At 33.7% G+C, this 21406-nt stretch overlaps 1 protein-coding gene across 2 annotated transcripts in view; it reads right to left on the reverse strand.

Moving 5' to 3' along the window:
* LOC150093566 (uncharacterized) overlaps positions 1-21406 on the reverse strand; it is a 125313-nt gene that overhangs the window by 24032 nt on the left and 79875 nt on the right. For both annotated transcript variants that reach the window (XM_090412882.1, XM_090412883.1), the window contains one exon: positions 1421-1558. In XM_090412882.1, coding sequence (XP_090269008.1) covers positions 1421-1558 — 138 coding nt within the window. The remainder of the gene's footprint in view (positions 1-1420; positions 1559-21406) is intronic.

Raw genomic sequence — 21406 nt, forward strand, 5'->3', positions numbered from 1 at the left:
ATATGTAAATGATAATGTAATGTATTGATATATAAATGATAATGTAATGTAATAAGGTAATGATATGTAAATGATAGTGTAATGTATTGATATAAAATTATAGTGTAATGTAATGATATGTAAATGCTAATGTAATGTAATAAGGTAATGATACGGAAATGATAGTGTAATGTAATTAGCTAATGATATGTAAATGATAGTGTAATTTATTGATATATAAATGATAATGTAATGTAATAAGGTAATGATATGTAAATGATAGTGTAATGTAATGTAATGTAGTAAGGTAATGATATGTAAATGATGATGTAATGTATTGATATATAAATTATAGTGTAATGTAATGATATGTAAATGCTAATGTAATGTAATAAGGTAATGATATGTAAATGCTAATCTAATGTAATAAGGTAATGATATGTAAATGATAGTGTAATGTATTGAGATATAAATGATAATGTAATGTAATAAGGTAATAATATGTAAATGATAGTGTAATATATTGATATATAAATGATAATGTAATGTAATAAGGTAATAATATGTAAATGATAGTGTAATATATTAATATATAAATGATAGTGTAATGTAATGTAATAAGGTAATGATATGTAAATGATAGTGTAATATATTAATATATAAATGATAGTGTAATGTAATGTAATAAGGTAATGATATGTAAATGATAGTGTAATGTAATGTAATGTAGTAAGGTAATGATATGTAAATGATGATGTAATGTATTGATATAAAAATTATAGTGTAATGTAATGATATGTAAATGCTAATGTAATGTAATAAGGTAATATCTAAATGATAATGTAATGTAATGATATGTAAATAAAATGTAATGTAATGTAATGTAATAAGATAATGTTATGTAAATAATAATATAATATATTGATATATAAATGATAGTGTAATGTAATGATATGTAAATGCTAATCTAATATAATAATGTAATGATATATAAATGATAGTGTAATGTAATAAGGTAATGATATGTAAATAATAATATAAGGTAATAATGTAATGATAATTACATTATTACCTTATATTATCATTAAATATATAAATATCTTAAAAACATTAGGCTTAAAATGTCATGAATTATGCATGTCATGAATTACGAAAGTAATCTAAATGTATTACTTTTTACATGATTTCTATCTGCTTCTTCCAATATCTTATATTAATCAAGATAATTAAAATTTTAATATGTTAAATTTTTTCATTTAATGCATAAATTTATATATCAGTATATATTTCAAATCAGTACCCATTTATAAATTTTCATGATAAACTGCAAATAAGCTATTTACTAAACTAAATGAATAAACAACAAACATAATTTATCATAAAACAAAGTATGGGATCAGAATTTATACAATGCTCAAGCAATTGGGATTGAATTACTTACCGGAGCTAAGACAGTGCAGTTATCTAGAATCATTTGAAATGTCTGGGATGCGGTTGTACATTTTTCGTAAGGTATCTTAAAATTAGCATACACTTCTTTAATTGCTTTATCCAGGGTGCTGGGCGCTCTGAACATGTCCTGAAAACGAACACCAAATCAATTAGAATCAAATGAAGCACAATACGATGTTTTCTTTAATAACGCAGAGTAGAAAAATAAAACAGATATAACTACTTTAATAATAACATAAAACTGTTTTGTTCAGAATGATGAAGTATGCTATGTCAAATGTGCGTATTTTTTCTATGACATTTAAGAGTATTTGAGTATTTTTATTATGATTGGAAATGAAATTTTGAATCATTAACAAAAGAGATACTTGCAAGGTTTCCTTTACCAAGCAGTAATATAAAGTGAACTTTCGATACTTGTGTGCGTAGAACAACGTTTGCCTACATTGTACCAGTAAAAGAAGGATTAACCCCTCCTCTGTCTTCCACCTCCTTTTTATTTTTCAGGTAAAGCAAAAAATATACTTAATGCATGTTTCTGTGTTTAAGAAATAAAAACACGTAACAAATATAACGATATGCAACTAATGACGCAACGATTGCAAAACAGGAAGCTACTTACAGTTTTAAGGAATGCATAAACAATGATTGCTTGTAAATGGCGCAAGCTGTTTTTTTTTTTTTTTTCATGACTCTCAACCGATGAAAGGTTGTAATACATCAGTACCGTGTTTTTTTTTGTATTATTATTATTATTATTATTATTATTATTATTATTGTATATACTTTTTTATTTTTTATTTCGTCGTAATCCTGAAATTCTGCCGTAAAGAACGCATGAAAATATTTCAAGCCTCTTTTAGCCCTTCTGTAAGCTGAGGAAATTCTCACACGCGACGATGATCTTCATCTCCTACCTAAAGAAAATCACAAGCATCCATGCCTATGGCAGGATATGAACCCACACCTTGTTGAATGGAGAGTGGACACGCTGACTACTGGCCAACCAGATTGGCGTTACAGTAAAGACCATTGGTATTTAACGTAAGATAATGTGTACTGATACCCGTAGCATTTTTTTCATAGCATCCGAACATGTTTTACTTCGTCAAGTTGAAACTTCAGTCCATTAGGTTTAATGCCTGAATCAGCTCACCGCTTTCTTATGGTTCCTGCTCTGTAATGCAGAGTTGCCATTAAGAAACACGAAATTCTTACAATAAATGGGTGGAGAGTGCATACTGGTGGTCTATGGGTGGAGAGTGCATACTGGTGGTCTATGGGTGGAGAGTGCATACTGGTTTGGAGGATCTTAATAATATGCAAGAGCATTCATCAGGTTTCCTGATCCTCGTCTGTGCAACATGAGCTGAATTCTTCATCAGATCAACGTATATCAACACAGCCAATTCATGTAACGATCCTCCAATTACAGTTATAACCAGGAGTGGGAGACTATGCGAAGAGCTATGGTAGATATAAGTTGTAAGACAGACTGAGTAATACGAGGCGATTTGCGTCTCCTCTTAAAGAACAGGGTTACCTGGTCTCACGAGCAGGCAGCAGTTGCCATTAGAAAAGCACACCGGCTTAAACACGTGGCAGATGCATGTATTTATGTCATCAACTTAATTAAATGAAACAACTAAATCACACGACTAAAGCATAAATTATTCTAGACTGCTTTGCAGGACAACGGAGAAACATTTTTCAAAACAACATTTTGTTGGTGGAAAATTCCAAATTTCCAACACCCGTCTGAAACCTTCTTAAAAGCTAATTCACTTTCGGTTGTGAATGAGTGGAAAACCTCCTTTCATCCTTGACAGGATTTCAGCTATCATTCTCAACTTGTGGAAATAAATAGAAGAATATACTCCTTTCTTCCTTCAAGTCATGTCATCATCATTCATCCATTGGGCAGTATGGTCATCCCGATACTTGCTGATGCCAGTCCTTGCCATGTGATCTTGTTGTATGCTTTTCTGAAGGCTTTAACTCTATGAAGAGCAGTCACTCTAGAAACACCATCCATCAATCTCATTGATTATCTACCCCTTTCTCTTTTTCCATGAAATTTTTCTTCTATTAGTGTTCTGGGAAATCCTCCTTCCATCTTTTCAATGTATCAAAGTATTTCAACTTACTTCTGCTAATATTTTAAGGAGCCTTAAAGTTCTACTGATCCTTTCTAGCAACCGTTAATTTGTCCGCCTTTTAGCAGATGATAAAAGGCGGACAAATCCTCAACAGCCTTCTGTAACACCACATCTCAGAAGCAGCTGTCCTTTTCCTTTCAGACTTCTTTGGGCTCCAATCTGGCATCCATAAGTCGCTTTTGGAAAAAGAACGGAATCCAAAATCTGCAATTTTGTTCCCGTAGAGATAGATTTATCTTACAAGATTTAAACACGTCTCTGACTGTTGTTTTAGTCATTCCTAATCTTTTTCTGACGTCTTCTGAACAGCAATTCTTCACATTAATAATGGATCCTAGGTACTCGAACTTGTTGAATTATTCAGTTCTTTCTCCATTAAGGTACACTTGTTTCTCAACAGCTTTTCTGTCTGTATTTCCTTCGGGAACCAAAATCTTTGTCTTGCTAGGAATGAGTTGAAGTCCTCTGTTATTACTGATCTCATTAATTTTGTCAAGAATTTGTGCTAGTTCGTCCTTGCTCTCCATGCTGATCATAACCTACTCCATTACAAAGGAGTACGTTATCATCAGCATTCGTCAGTCCTGTCTTGAGCTTATCCAATGCTACAGGCATGATATCCTTAGCATACATACAAAACAAGTGAAAAGAAAGTAAACATCCTTGTGTAACTCCATTTCCCACCTGAAGACAGTCAGTCAAATCTAACACATGTTCTCACCATGGCTTCTTACTCCCTGTACAAGTTAGCTATCAACCTGGTAGTGTGTTGAGAATAACCCATTATTTTCATTACTTCCCACAGTTTACCATGCTGAAGACAGTTAAAAGCTTTAGAGTAATTTAAGAAACACATTACCATAGGAAGTCTAAATTTTCTATACTTTTTTTATCATCTGTCTAAAGCAAAGGATCCGATTTCTGATACCTTTACCTTTCTTAAACCTGCTTGTTCCTCGAGCATCTCTGCCTCAACTTGGCCGTAATCCTATTTAGAATTCACATCATAAAGGCGGCTTATTTCGAAAGATACAAATAACTGCTCATATATTTTAAATCGAAACTGTCGAATTTCTTTGCAAAAAAAGATGAATGTAATGGAAAAACATATTGGTTCTCCAAGTCTCCGTTACAGTATGGTACATTCATGATGGTTTTGCCTGTAATTTGATGTCCCACAGTGATTCAAATAAACGTATTGTCCGACACATATGAGAGCATTGTTCTCATCGCTAAAATATTCTGTTGATTTCGCTCTGACCATTTCAATTTTTTTTACTATTATTGCGTAAGTGTTTCGGCCAATTGTTGAATTTTATGTAAATAAATTGGTTTTTACTTATGTTACTTTTTGTGCATAAACCTTAGTAAAATATAGGTGAAACAGCTGAATCTTAATTTGGAAGGGGTCAGGCGATATCATATTGAATCACAGTATTTACTGTCGGCCTCTACAGCTGTTCTCATTAAAAGAAATAATCTTAATTAACAAGTACTGTAATTCGCTACTACCAGTTCATTTCTGTGATTCAAAGAGAAAGAAATGAAGGGCTTTTGATTCGGGGATAAAGTGGTTTATCTTTTTCTATTTATGTTTTGATTTGGTGGTTCGGTGTCGGTGGTTTATGAAATGGGGTTGGCAACAGAATCGATATTAATCAATTTAAAACAATATACAAAAATTGAGGGATGCAAAATTTAAATGACTTGAGAGTTGTTGAGTTCAGAATTTATAACATTGCATAACACGTTCATAAAATGCAAATAAAATTAATTCGCTTACATTAGCAAAGTGTAAGAACCATTTGCTTGATTACATTTAAAATATGTTTCAGTACAATTAAGATGCATTTCAATTTTAATGTTACAAGTGAAAGGCAATTTTTTAATTTAAAAATCTATTTGAAACTTTCATTTAAATAACAAAATATTTAAATGAAAGAAAGATAGAGAAAATGAAATATTTATCTTTAATTTTTAATTGATGTAATAATAAGTTATGTTTTTAATAATTACCTTCTTCAAGTCTTACAAATTTAAATATAACTTTATTTCAATAAAACGTAAATGTAATTATTATTTTTAATTATTTTGTTCAAATTTTTTTGAGTTTATTTTTAAACATTTAATTTAAAAATAAAACATTATAACTACGTTGAAATGTCACATTACTACTATTAAAATAATCACTGCAAAATTTCATAATTAATCTTAATTTAATTGGTTGTAAATCACTGACTTCACTGACAGCCAGATAAAGTGCAATTGAAGTCGATCAACTAGTTTCTCTAATGAATAGTTTTACAACGTTTTTTAATAATCTTAATAAGTAATGATGCAAAAAGAATAGAAAAAATTGATCAAATCAAAACTGAAAACCCGCTCGAGATCAGTTTATACAGATAATTAATTATGTGTAAAATGATGGATTTAGAAACCTGTGAATCCCACACACTAAAGATAGTAAATCAGTGTAAAGTACATCATAAAAGATCGGCCAAGTGATTGCGTGTCTGCTCAACAGTCAACAGCTCCCGGGTTCGAATCCTTCTATGTGCATGGATGTTTGTCATTTTCGTTAGGTGGGAGATGAGTTTCATCTTCCAGTGTGAGACAACCTCCACATATATTGAAGGTCTGAAGTGGCTCGAAAAAGTTCCATGTTGATCTCAAGAGCAGGGTTTCCACACTCTGTAAAAATAAAAAATATACAGTACAGTATATATATATATATATATATATATATATATATATATATATATATATATATATATATATAAGAATGAATAAAAATAGGGATAAATCCTTAGCCTAACCATGGTTCAAATATATCTTATAAGTTAGCAGAAACATTTTATGTACGTGGAATCCACATAAAAAAATAAGTGTTATATGATTTGGAAATCCTTCTAAAATATTGTAAACTACTCATTAGAGAAACTAGTTGATCGAGTTCAATTGCACTTTATCTGGCTGTCAGTGAAGTCAGTGATTTACAACCAATTAAATTAAGATGAATTATGAAATTTTACAGTGATTAATTATGATTTGGAAATCCTTCTGCAGAGAAGCATGGTACTTTCAAGTCCATTCACTCCTTTAATGAGCAGGTGGTGATGGTCTTATATTTACTCAAATCCGTGCTTATGGTGGGATTCGCACCAGTAATCTATTGATTAAGAACGGAAACACTAACCATTCAGCCAACGAGGAGCAGCATAAATAAGATATTTTATTAGTGCTGGGCTCTCCATTTCGTTTTATGAAATATATTTTTGTTGTTCCTTAATACAGGACGCCCATTCCTTGTGCAAGAAATCATATTGGAATTAGATATAATTTTAAGGCTGTATTAATGACCTTAAAATCCAAAGAGAAGAGGTTTCCGAAACAGAGAAACACACAGTTTCCTAATGAGCAGTTTATTAGATCTCCTTAAAGTTCATCAAAAAGTATATTTGACAACTGAATAAAAAATCTAGTAAGAAAATCAGAGAAATTAGGGAAAAAAAAGTGAGCAATTTGATAACCTACAAGAATTTTGTAAAGCGACAATATTAACACATGATTATGCAAATATTTTATAATTAAAAGTTAAATCTCGTTGGAATATGTAGATGATAGTGGAATGAAGGTCTGTATAAATTTTTATCATAGATAAAGGTAAGATAAAGAAAACGTGCAGCATTTCAGCCTTTCTTAAAGATGTCTCACAAAAGAGATAATATTTTACTTTCTTTTTTATTTATTTTTCTTCCAATTGTGAGTTTCACTGTTTTAAATTACACCCGAAAGTAGTTACGGACTATGAAGGCGGTGAATCCTGTTTGTAAATTGCACAGTATTCTCTCAGCTGGTCTGAATATTTTGCAGGATAAAACAATAATAGACGAAGAAATAGTCAACAACGAAATAAGAAAAACAGACTGGGAACACCTGGCATCAGATTCAGCAGATATATTATAAAACAACATTAAACTCACACTGGAGGAAATACATAAGAAAGCTACAAAGAAAGTCAGAATTAGTTTAAAATCAACACAGAATCCTTTGATAACACAAAACTTAATCCTAGAAATACACAGAAAGGACGCTTTATGGAAAGAATTAAAGCGATATCCAAATAAAATAGCTTTAAAAACTGAATATAAGATAACAAGGAATCGCCTTACAACACAAATCAGAAATGCAAAAAGAAAATACAAAATTGCCATGGTGTCTTTATTCATCTAACTAAAGCATTCGATACACTTATACATCAAACCTTGTTAGAAAAGTTGAGGCATGTTGGAATAGACGGGCCTCTTCACATGTGGTTTACAAACTACTTCCAAAATAGAAAGCATATCACACGTATCGGGTCAAACCGAAGCAGAGAGCTACCAGTGTGTGTGTGTGTGTGCGCGCGCGCGCGCGCGGGAATTTTTCAATCATAGATTTCGTAGCTTCCCAACACAGCAAAAAAAAACAATAAATAATAACCAACGGGTGCCATCCTCAGATAAGGTTACATGTAAGCTTCGAGGATTCAAGCAGCGAAATTAGTTCTCATCCAAGATGTATCATATGTAACCAAGTGCATGTAATGTACGTATCACATGTAAACCAGAGTATGTGATGTATGTATTATATGTAAACAAATGTATGTAATGTAAGTATCATATGTAATCAAATGTATGTAATAACTGTAATAAAAGTATGCAATATAGAGTGATTATATCCATTGATATTGTATATATAGAGTGTAAAATTGCAAAGAAACATCTGTAAAAATCATCATTATGAAAATTATAATAAGATATGTTGTAATTATTATTATTTAAAAAACAATTATGAGCGAGAAAGTATTTGTTATGCATAATTGTGTTCATATAATGTATGTAATTTATCTGAGAAATACTAAAATGTATTTGTAATGTAAAATAAACTTATACAACAACATTAAACTCACACTGCAGGAAATATATAAGAAAGCTACAAAGAAAGTCAGAATTCGATCAAAAACAACACAAAATCCTTGGATAACACAAATCTTAATCCTAGAAATACACAGAAAGGACGCTTTATGGAAAGAATTAAAGCGATATCCAAATAACACAACTTTATAAACTGAATATAAGATAATAAGGAATCGCCTTACAACACAAATCAGAAATGCAAAAAGAAGCTGCTACAGAGACAAACTAACCTCCGCACAAAACAACATGAAACAAACCTGGCATCTGATTAATGAGATGCTAGATTCTGTTCCCAACACTACTGCTTCCGAAACCATAAAACACAGCTTCATGAAAAATGCAAAACCTATCCAACAACTAGCAAATGAATTTAACCAATACTTTGCAGACTCCATCCAAGAACTTCACAGAAATATTCCCCCAATCACAAAACCAGACCCTCCACTTGGACCGCGATCAAAACAGACATTATGGTTCCCTACCATAAAAGAAGCAGAACTTCTCTATGCAATACATCAAATCAAACCAAACAAAGGCCCAGGAATAAATGGTATCAGACCTAAAGATATAAAGCAACATGCAACTAGTTTAAGTCCTATGCTACTAAAACTAATAAATAAAATATTTAAAACAGGACAGATATCAAGTACGCTAAAGACCGCCATAATTACACCCATATACAAACAAGGAAAAAGAAATTTAATCAGCAATTACAGACCCATAGCAACATTACCAATTATAAATCAAATTATGGAGCGGATCATACTGAAGAAACTCACAGCATACACTGAGATCTTTAATATTATCCCCAAAACACAATATGGTTTTCAGAAAAATAAGGAAACAACATCTCTCTTGGAAGACTTTACAGACGTAATTAATACCGCCTTAGACAAAAACAAAATAGCCATGGTAGTCTTTATAGATCTAACCAAAGCATTCGATACAGTTACACATCAAACCTTGTTAGAAAAGCTGAGGCATGTTCGAATAGACGGGCCTCTTCACAGGTGGTTTACAAACTACCTCCAAAATAGAAAGCATATCACACGTATCGGATCAAACCGAAGAAGAGAGCTACCAATAACCCGTGGAGTGCCACAGGGAGCTGTATTCTCCCCAACTCTATTCAACATTTACACGCACGATATTAATCAGTTACCACTCAAAGGTAAGATATTCCAGTACGCAGACGATACAGCAATAATATCCATCCATAATAACGCAAGCATAGTCCAAACAAATATGCAACATGATATAAATCTGATCATAGACTGGCTCACGAAAAACTCCATACACTTAAACTCAGAAAAGACAAAATTAATTGTATTCAGAAATCCACTGACTCGACCAGTTGATAACAAATATATAACCATCCAACATCCACTTTCCAACACAAAAAACACACAGAACAGCAAAACCACTACAATCACTCAGGTTGAAACAATACGATACCTTGGAATTTACCTCGATGCAGATATGAACTGGAAGAGCCATATAAAACATCTACACAACAAACTCCGAACAATAAGTGGCAAACTCTACAGATTAAAAGACATAGTTCCCATACGCCTAAAAACACTAATATACAAAGCACTATGCCAAAATATACTAAGATACGCTATAACAACGTATGCTTTCTGTGTACCCTACAAATTAAATAGATTAATGTCGATACAGTACAAAATGACAAAACTGATCTTTTGGGAACAAAGAGAAAATCACAACCTTATAAACATTGCAATGGCAGAACACAAAATACTGACACAAAACATATACGTCACTATGCAGCCTTGCTAAAACATTATTTTGATGCCAACTACAGGACAGTCAGAAATATATACCGTATAACAAGACCTCAGACTACTAATTATATCACATATAAATACAATAATCACTACGGAAAGGCCACGCGAAACTTCTACATCCCAGACATGATAAACAAATTTTGAATACAGAAACCTTACAAACTACAATAGCCTGAAAAGTGCTCTAAAGACATACTACGAACAAGAAACCCGCACCCAAAATACCATACAAACTTAATGAAACACAATATATTCGCTCAGGCTTCCAGTTCAGCTACTCATCAGTACATTCCAATTTATTGTGTGTGTGTGTGTGTGTGTGTGTGTGTGTGTGTGTGTGTGTGTGTGTGTGTGTGTGTGTGTGTGTGTGTGTGTGTGTGTGTGTGTGTGTGTGTGTGTGTGTGTGTGTGTGTGTGTGTGTGTGTGTGTGTGTGTGTGTGTGTGTGTGTGTGTGTGTGTGTGTGTGTGTGTGTGTGTGTGTGTGTGTGTGTGTGTGTGTGTGTGTGTGTGTGTGTGTGTGTGTGTGTGTGTGTGTGTGTGTGTGTGTGTGCGTGCGTGCGCGCGTGCGCCCGCGTGAATTTCTCAATCATAGATTCCGTAGTATCCTAACAGCAAAAAAAAAGAAAAATACAAAATACATAAAAAACTGGTGTCATCCTCAGATAAGCTTACATTTAAGCTTCGAGGATGAAAGGAAAAAAAAATTACGTATCATATCATATTACGTATCATTATCATATGTAACCAAATACATTACACGCCTTTGGTTACATACGATACATCCAAGATGTATCATATGTAACATTGGTTACATACGATACATTCAAAATGTATCATATGTAACCAAATGCATGTAATGTACGCATCACAAGAAAACCAATGTATGTATTATATGTAAACCAATGTACGTAATGTAAATATCACATGTAAACAAATGTAAGTAATGTATCATATGTAAACAAATGTAAGTAATGTATCATATGTAAACAAATGAATGTAATGTATATAATAATTGTAACAAATGTATGTAATGTATATAATAACTGTAACAAATGTATGCAATATAAAAAAAAATTATTTTAAAAATAAATCATGAGTTTACACCGTATGTTTGTGAAAATAAGGACGCATAATATTCAGATTGCATATGTGTAAATACTGTTGTATAATCACACCTTTTCAAATTTGAAAAAAAAAAATAGTGAACCACAACATGTAATATTATACAACTTATGTAACTCTGAACAATATAATTGTAAATTATTATTATGATTTTTATATATAAAAAAAAACTGTTATCATCATTACTATTTAAATCTCATTATATGTAGCACAAAGTACTGAACCTTGTAAAATAATATACTGAATAGATGATCATTGTACATATGTAAATATTTGAAAGAACAATAAAAAAAATTATTATTATTATTATTATTCGTGACACTTCCAAGGAGCACGTAGACTCATCGCGTGAGGACACCAACTGTACAACTCTCTGTCTTCACACTACACCGAACCTCAACTACCAATCATCTACATCAACCCCATCTTCCGCCCAATTGAGATTTAAAAGGGAATCGACTAGCAACTAGTGAAATGTTGTGCAGAGAAAGAACGAAATAGACGACGTTGTTGATTGTGTGGAACTCAGCGTAACGTCAATATAAAGAAAATAATTAATAAACAAATAAACTAAATATTCTTACAAGATATATAGATGTGCTAATAGTGAATTAAAAAGTCACACAGCTTCATGTCTGAGATGTCAGTGATGAAGAAAGAGTGAAATTAAAAATCCAAAATTATTCCAAAACCGAATATATGTAAACATTTTGAGTTTCAAAATTTTGAGCACAGAGCAACTGAGAATGCAACTTCGGCATCGGAGTTGACTTGCTTGCAGTAGTAAAAAGGAACGAGCGCCGATCAAAAGCTTCAACATATTATTCTTTTGGTGCATTTTGGAACTGTTTGTGCATTTAAGTATTTATTTATATTATTTAGTGTACGATGTACAGGTCTCAGGATATTACATAAATCAGCATAAAAACAATTGTAAAAATCATTTTACAATAGGTTGAAATGATTAAACATTAAAATTAAGAATCAGGAGCTAGAGCTTAATCCTTAATTCCCGGATCCACTCCAGGGATTCTGGGATCAGTTTAAAAAAGCCCTCTTTAGTACCTGAGAATGAATAGATAGGGCGTATTAAAGTATTAAAACCCAAGACAAATCCGATGCTGGGGTTTGCCTTCTCATTAGCTCCATGGTAAAAATTTAGAAGCCTTCAGAGTTTCTACCATACATTTCAAATTGAAAAAAAATGCACAATCTTTAATACCAAACTTTTCTATATGATGTGGTGTTTTAACAAAACGTTCGATAAAGTTTCTCTGCAACGTGCGAGGAAATACATTCCCTTATGATTGTACAAAAATACTCGTTTTCTTTATATACTGTATATCTGCATATGACTAAATTACCTCATGGGCTCACTTTAGTGAGTACGGGCATGGCAAACCCGAGGTACCCGATGCTGGAGACCATGCCTTACTTCACGTAATATACATCTGTTATATTATCTGTAGACTGGTTCCTCCCCTTTTTGTTTTCTCTCCTTCTTTCTTTTCTTCCTGCTCCTTCCCGCGATGCTATTAGAGTATTCGAGGGCTGGGGTGAATCTTTCCTATTTTTCTATTTCATCTAATGTGGAAAGGGCCTCTGCAACCGTACCACTTTCTTCTTGCAGTGACTTCACTCCAAATTGCTAATATGATTGTGCCTTATAACACATTTCATGCTGCGTCGGCTGTCGCGCAGAATAATCAGAGCCGCGTTCAGGGCTTAGGAAGACGGTCCTGTTCGAGAAGTATATTACAGTCTCCATCTCCATCAAAAATCAGTGATATTGTGAATTAGCAACACAGAAGATATAAGATTAATCTTAGAAGGGAATTTTACATAGGCACATGGAATGTTCGAGGTCTACAGATCGGCTCTTGAGATTGTCTGTAAAGAGATGGATAGGTATACGATTGACATCCTGGGAATTATATGAATACCAGATGGAATGGAGAAGGTCATTTCAAAAGACAGGATGGTAAGCTAGTTATTTGCTCAGGTGGTGACTCAAAACAAAATGGGGTAGATGTGATACTGAAGACAGCTCAGGCAAGACGCCTTCTTGGTTATAACCGCATTAATGATAGGATTATCTAATAATGATTAGATAATGAATAATAGAAAATGCAAAATAGACTAATAATGAATCTAATAATGATTAGACTTAGGCTCAGCCTACCAATGTATCAATCGTGGTAGCTTATGCACCCCAGATAGGCCTGAAGAAGAGAATGAGCAATTCTATGAAAACTTACAGACTGTTTTGGACTGTCTACCAAGGAGAGATATGCTTTACATCTTAGGGGACTTAAACGCAAAAGTGGGAAAGAGTGGGAGAGTTAGGCCGCAGTGTGGCATGTTTAGTCTGGGTGAAAGCAACACCCGTGGTGAAAGACTGTTAGAATATACCCATGCTAACAGATTAATTATTACCAGTACATGCTTCCAGAAATACCCACGACTGATCCATACTTGGATATCTAACATTGATGGGTCAAGGCACCAATTCTGGTGACATCCTGGCTCTCCAGCGGTGGAAGACAAGCATTTCTGATGTGCACACTTGTCCTGGAGCAGATTGTGGTACAGAGCATCAGCTAGTAAGAGCCAAATTAAGACTAAGACTCCGAAAAATTCCAAGTCAGGCACATTCCACTAGATTGGATGTTAGAGTAATTCCTAGTGTATTTACAGAAGAAACATCAACATGATTGGATGATTTTCTGGAGACAAATGAGGAGAACTCACCAGAAATACTTTCGGAAGGAATCAAGGTGATAATACAGGATACAGCCAAGAAGTATCTCGGCCCAATAAGAAGACCAAGAGGCCCATGGATATCAGATTCAACATGGAACTAATCAAAAGAAGGCGATTGGAAAAGCAAAGAGACACAGGGACCGAAGAATATAAGAGATTACATAAAGAAGTCAGAAGAGCCATCACGCAGGATCAGGAAAAGTTCTATACTGATAAATGTGAAGAGATAAAGTTCCAGATGAGGAGGTTCATTATGAAAGGATGTTTTATTTAGTTCTTGACTTAAAGTAACATTTTAAGTCCAAATTTAATCTTATCAAAGAAAGGAATGGAGCATTACTAACAGAAGAAATGGAAATCAAAAAACAGATGGAAAGAATGCTGTGAGGAACTGTACAGTAGAGTGAATAAAGAAAATGTGGCGGAGCCCTCTCACCAGGAAAATTTTGATTTGGAACCTCCTCCACTTAGGTATGAAGTTGAAAGAGCAGTTAAGAAGCTTAACAGCAATATGGCACCAGGTGCAGATGAATTCCAGCAGAGTTAATTAAAGCCACAGGTGTTGGGGGGTTAAGAGTGTTTCATAGATTGATTACAATGATATGGGAGACAGGATCATGGCCTAGAGACCGGAAGAAGTCTGTTTTCATACCACTACATACGAAAGGAGATATGAAAGCGCGCAACAACTATAGAACTATTAGTTTAGTGTCTCATACAAGCAAAATTTTATTGAAGATCATGTTAAATAGGATTGAGGTCAAAGTTAAGGCAGAGATGCCTGAGGAACAAGCAGGTTTTAGGAAAGGTAATGGCACCAGAGATCGGACCCATTGCCTTAGACAAATCATAGAAAAATATAAAGAATTTAGACTTCCTCTGGTAATGTGCTTCTTAGACTACTCTAAAGATTTTGACTGTGTTCAACATGTGAAACTGTGGGAAGTAATGAAAAGAATGGGTTTTCCTTACCACACTATCTGGTTGATAGCCAACGTATACACGTAACAAGAGGCCACTGTAAGAACAGGTGTTGGATTGACTGATTGGCTTCAGGTTGGCAAATGATTAAGGCAAGGATGTTTACTTTCTCCTCACTTGTTTAGTATACTGCATATATGGAGGACATTATGCGTGAAGCACTGGATAAACTCGAGACAGGAATTAGGATAGGAGGTAAATTGATCAGTAATCTGAGGTATGCTGATGATACAGAACTCCTTTGTAATGGCACGGAAGAACTAGGACAAATTCTAGACATAATTAATAAGATCAGTAATAAAGAGGACTTCACCTCAATCATAGCAAGACAAAGATTATGGTTCTCAAAGGAAGAAAGGTTCACAAACAAGAAAGCTCTTGAGAAACAAGTTTACCTTAATGGAAAAAGAATTGAGGAAGTTAGCAAGTTTGAGTACCTAGGATCCATTATTAATGTGAAGAAATGCTGTTCAGGAGGCATCAGAAGAAGGTTAAGAATGTAAGATTGTTGTTGATAGGAATGTATATCCACAGAAGGCTGTTGAGGATATCAACAGCCTTCTGTGGATATACTGAAAGTCGTACAAATGAATGGGTGTTAGAAAAGATCAGTAGAACTTTAAGGTTCTTTAAGGATATTGATAGAAGAAAGTTAAAATATTTTGGACACAGAAAGGATGGAAGGAGGACTTCTCAGAACAGTAATAGAAGGTAAAGTTCCTGGAAAAAGAGGAAGGGGTAGGCTATCACTGAGCATCGGAGTGACCATACTGCCCAGTGGACATCTGTGGATGTCCAGTAAAGATATAGATAGATATGACTGAAACGAAAAACGTTTGTTAGAGGACACAGTTACTAAAAAGATTTTTTTTTTGCTATTCAACTGCTGCATTTCTAATATCAACTAACACTGCACTGATATAGTGACCCTCTGCGGACTTGATTTACAACTGTAATTAAACGTAACAGGAGAAAAATACGCATGTTTATTATTATAAACATGCGTGTATAAACAACGAATATGCTTATATTCGTTTCTGTTTACTTCAGTTTTTAGAGTATAATCAACAGCTTGATCAAAGGGATGTTAGGATTAATGTTGGAAAGAAATGGAGGATATCTGGTTCACTATGAATGTGCAATAAATCTCCTTTAAGGAAGTGCTATTATCCCTAAGTTCTAAGCGCTTATATACAACATTGGTTATATAATATGCTGTTTAAATGGAGGAGCAAACGGCAATTGTTCTTGGCGAATTGGGGTTGGTGTAGCGGGTCTAATTAAGATTGCCGTAAAACTTAATTAGAGATCTACTACCAACTAATATCAGTGAGTCAGAGTGAATAGAGGGTTGCTGCTGTCGATGAGGATAGGTAAATTTTTTTTTTTTTTTTTTTTAAATCACTGCCTAGTTCGATGGCAAAAAATGGTTGCCTTTCACGAAAAAAACACTTCTGGTAGTTTGATGGAAGAAGATAGTTGCGTTTACTAAATGAAAATACGATTTTTATCTTTTTAAATCTGCCTTAATGGCTAGTTCGATGGTAGAAGATTGTTTCCTTTACCAAAGAGGAAGGGTAATTTTATCTCGTTTTATCACTGCCTGGTATGGTAGTTTCCTCTTCGGCAAAAACAACCTTACCAGGTTGTTTTTGCCGAAGAGGAAAGGCAATTCTATTGTTTTGAATCGCTTCTTAAATGGCGGTTCGATGGCAGAAGATTGTTGCTTGTGCCGAAGAGGAACGAAGATTTACCTTTTTTTAAATCACTATTTGGTAGGTAGTTCGACGGTCATGGAAATGGAAATGGAGCTGGAAGTGGGGTAGATATTCACATATTTAATGAATTAATTTAGTATAAAAGATTAATAAAAATGAATTTATGTGTCTGCAGAGAGTTATGTAATTGGTTATCTCATTACATCAAAGTAAATACCTTTCTATTATCGAAACACTGTATATATATATATATGCATTTGTACATGGATATTAGTGTCAATATTACACATTCCTGAATGTTGTTTTCTACCTGGAAGTACTTGAGGATAATATGTCAGAAGCCATCATGCTTAAAACGTATGGTGATTACCGAAGTTACTAAAATAATATGCATAACGCTTCAAGCATTTGTAGGGTATCGTAATGTCACTCTTTAAAGCAACCGACTGTATAACATGTGGGTTTCAATGTCTGATCTTAAAGGTATTTCTCGAAGAAATCATGTGTCACATAAATTTGCCTGCAACTCCTTCAGATTTAGCACTATAGAGATGTCATAATTTTTCCTTAATCCTTAATTGTTTTAACCTCGCTACCGGTCAAGATGTCAAGGTTATCATGGATGCGAAGTGGATATTAAAATGTAAGACCACTGATATTTCATTGAAATATATTATGGATACGAAGCGTATGAGGATGTATTTGATCCATAATAGTCTGTAAGTGATTAAGGAAATTTATCGGTCGAAAAGAGCCACACGGCTTCATTTCGGAGTCATCAGTTATACAGGAATAATGGAAATCAAGATCCAACATAATTTCCAATCCGAATGTATGTAGAAGCTTTGAAGGTTTCGAAACTTCGAGCAGAGAGTTTCTGAGCATAAACTGTTCGGTATTGGAGTTGAATTGGGTTACACTACTTAAACGACACGAGAGCTGACCAGAAGGTTCCGTATATTTGCGTTATATGTGCATTCGTGATTTAAAATGTTGAAATCCAAGGTAACCCAGATGCGAGGATTGAATTCTCATAAGGTCTCCGATGACGACTTCGAAACGGTCAAACCGTTTCTTCATACAACATGCTTTAAAACAATGCTGGAGCTTCAATAACAAACCTTTTTGCTTGATGTGGTATTTTAACAACAAGTTTCGTAGAGCTGCTCTGCAAAGTGTGAGAAAATAGTTTTAATTATCTTTATAGAAAAATACTTGTTATTTTTTATATCTGCACATGACTAAAATGGAAACCATTGTTAGAGCCAACAGTTAATAAAAAGGGTTTTTTTTGCCATAGATAATTACGGTATTCATTTGCAACTAATTTTCAATTCATTTGAAAAAGAATTTTATTCCCTTTCCACATTGTAAATGTCGCCCTATTGATCATGTGACTCTCATGTAATTTCTCCAACATATAGGCATGTGTCTGAATTCAGCTGTGTCGATAAATATTTGCGAACGATAAATTCATTAAATATTCATCGACTAGAAACCAATTGGAGAAATTAATAAAGATATTAAAAACTTTATTCTACTCTGGATGACCACTTAGTAGGTTTAGAACCGTTTATAAAGGAAGCATAAGAACATACAGAAACACTATTGTTTATGAGTCATCATTATCAAGTAATTATTAAATTAATTACAACGATTAATTTAAAGACTGATAATTGACTTTCATGGAGATACTAGAGATGCATCAGTAAATTCACAATTATTGCACGAAGGAACAATTCAATAAGATCGATAGTACAGATTCAAAACTGTGTCATATACCTAATTGCTTTTGAAAATTTAAAAGAAAACCAGTTCTGCAATTACTGAGATATTTTCCCGCTTCGAATCTCTTTGAAGTTTTCGATAATTTATGAAGAATGCTTTTCTTATGAATGCAGTTTTCAAGAGACGCACTTTTTTTTACCGAAACCCAGACTCACGCATATTGCGTAACCTGACATTTTTGGTATACTCACGTGCTATAACGTTTCATGTTTTCAGTGTTTCTTGAAATAAAGCATGTGTCAAAAAGATATTAAAAGATATTTCAGATATTAAAAATCAAAGATATCAAACTTAAAAAAAACAGATTTAATGGCCAGTTTTGATATTGTTTCTCTCTTTACAAATGTACCCGCTCAAGAAGTCCTCGATCTTCTCAAGAACAAATTATCAAAAAAACTCTTTGCTCTTCTCTCCCATTGCATAAAGTCAGGATACTTCAAATATGATAATAAGATCTACATACAAAACTCAGGTCTGGCTATGGGCAGTATACACTCTCGCCGATTCTCGCGGATATATTTCTCAACGAATTTGAAGAAAAAGCTATTAACTCCTTTCACTTTAAACCAAAAGTCTGGTACCGCTATATCGATGATATTTTCCTCATCTGGGAAGACGGTTTCAATAACCTCTATTTATTTTTGGACCACCTAAACAAGTGCCATGAAAAAATCTCTTTCACCCTCGAACTGGAATCAGATGACTGCCTCCCCTTTTTAGACCTCAAACTTACCAGATGTGCTGAGAGCATTAAAATCTCAATTTTTAGAAAGCCTACTCATACTGACAGATACCGTCATGCTTCCTCCCATCACTATCCCCCACAAAAATGTGGTATTATTTCCACCTTAGCTCACCGAGCCAAATCGTTACTTAAAGAAGAAACAGAAATTGAAAATGAACTCCGTTTTCTTAAAAAAAATGTCTATTAACAATGGTTTCTCTCCAAAGAAAATTGACAAATTTCTTTCCCCCAGGCACTCAACTACTTCTGAAGATCCCTCTTCCCCAAGAGCCTTCATCTCCTTGCCTTACATCAGCTCTGTTTCACCAAAACTGGCCAAGATTCTCAAGAAATTTAACTTCAAAACTTGCTTCACTACGCTTCCAAAACTTCGTTCATTACTTAGCAAACATAGACAGAAACATCTTCCTACTCAGTTTCCAGGAGTGTACAAGATTTTGTGTGATTGTGGAAAGCCATATTATGGACAGACTGCTAAATCCATCCGTCTACGTTTGGATGAACACCGTAGAGATATCGCCTATAACAGGACTAGAGCTAGCGCTCTCTCTAGCCACGTTCTCTTTTCACCTAACTCAGACGAAGGCCGCCAACACATTGTAAACTGGACTCAAACTTCTAACATCCATGTGTGCTACGATGAACTCGAAAGAAAGATTGTTGAATCTAGGGAAATTTCTCTAGATTCCTCTCATATCAACAAGAGCCTGAGTAACAATCTCTCTGAACCACACGTTGCTTCTGTTCAGTACTGGTGCACTCGCGACAGCGCATAGTATACGTTTGTTTGGAACTCATACTCGCATTTGTTTTTCAAACACGCTACTGTTTTTTTATACTTGTTCTGTTAGTACAATTTTAAGTCTCTGTAATTTTTTATATACTTCTTTGATTGTGATACCTGAGGATGTTGATCTATTCAACGAAACTAATAAACTAGTAGTATCTTTTTAAATATATCTTGTGTCATCTTTTTATCTCTCGGTAACAGTCATTAAAGCTTTTTTATAATATTCCAACAGAGTAAAAATGAATTCTGAATATATATATATATATATATTCAGTAACTGAAACCCTTATGAAGACACACAAAATCCTGAGCATTATAAATCTGAAACACTACTTAATTTCGCTAAGGTACAAGTATATTACTTAGTGTTTCAGGTTTGTTCCACAACAACAGAGATACACATCACAAAACATGATCCACCCACAACTGTTTACACTCCTAGACCCTTCAACATACGATCTTGCAGTGAAATCACATCCCATACCCATGCTACTCAAAAACATATCACAAAATGTAAAACGCGCAGAGTATTTGTTTGCACATATGAGAATAACAATTTTTTAAATATTATTTATATTATTATTGTTATTATTAATTATATGTATTAATTCTACTTACTGTAACAAAAACGAGGTACTCAGCAACGAAACTTTTGTATAATTATAATTTGAGACGCAGATTTTGTCTTTGACCTAAATTACACAGTAAGTCGTGTAATTAGCACTCGCCAATTACGCGAGTTAATGTGAAATTTAGAAAATTGAGGCATGAATGCGACCAAATTTCATTGCTATTGACATAATGTTGCATAGAGTAGGGTGATAATCCCTTTCTTTCGTATCATATTTTGCAATACGGAAAGTATTGGAGAAATCTTTGACAACTGTAATGAAATGAGCTGTACAAATTGCAGCTTTCTCAAACTTTGAAAAAATATTCGCAAACCACAGTTTGAGCAAAATTCTATTAAAAGTAACCAATTTCTTGAATAAACTTGGTAAGATTCAATCATGACCTATTCGGCATTCTAGTCACCTATTTAAACGTAAATTATTGAGTTACTTGATTGGCGAAAAGTTTCCGGATAGATGGAATAATCTAGTGATTACTGGGGGAACTATATTTTTGAAATTTCAATACTCT

The sequence above is a fragment of the Typopeltis vanoorti genome, chromosome 23, assembly GCF_054136105.1.
Source record: "Typopeltis vanoorti isolate ZY-2024b chromosome 23, IOZ_Tvanoo_1.0, whole genome shotgun sequence".
Taxonomy (NCBI): domain Eukaryota; kingdom Metazoa; phylum Arthropoda; class Arachnida; order Uropygi; family Thelyphonidae; genus Typopeltis; species Typopeltis vanoorti.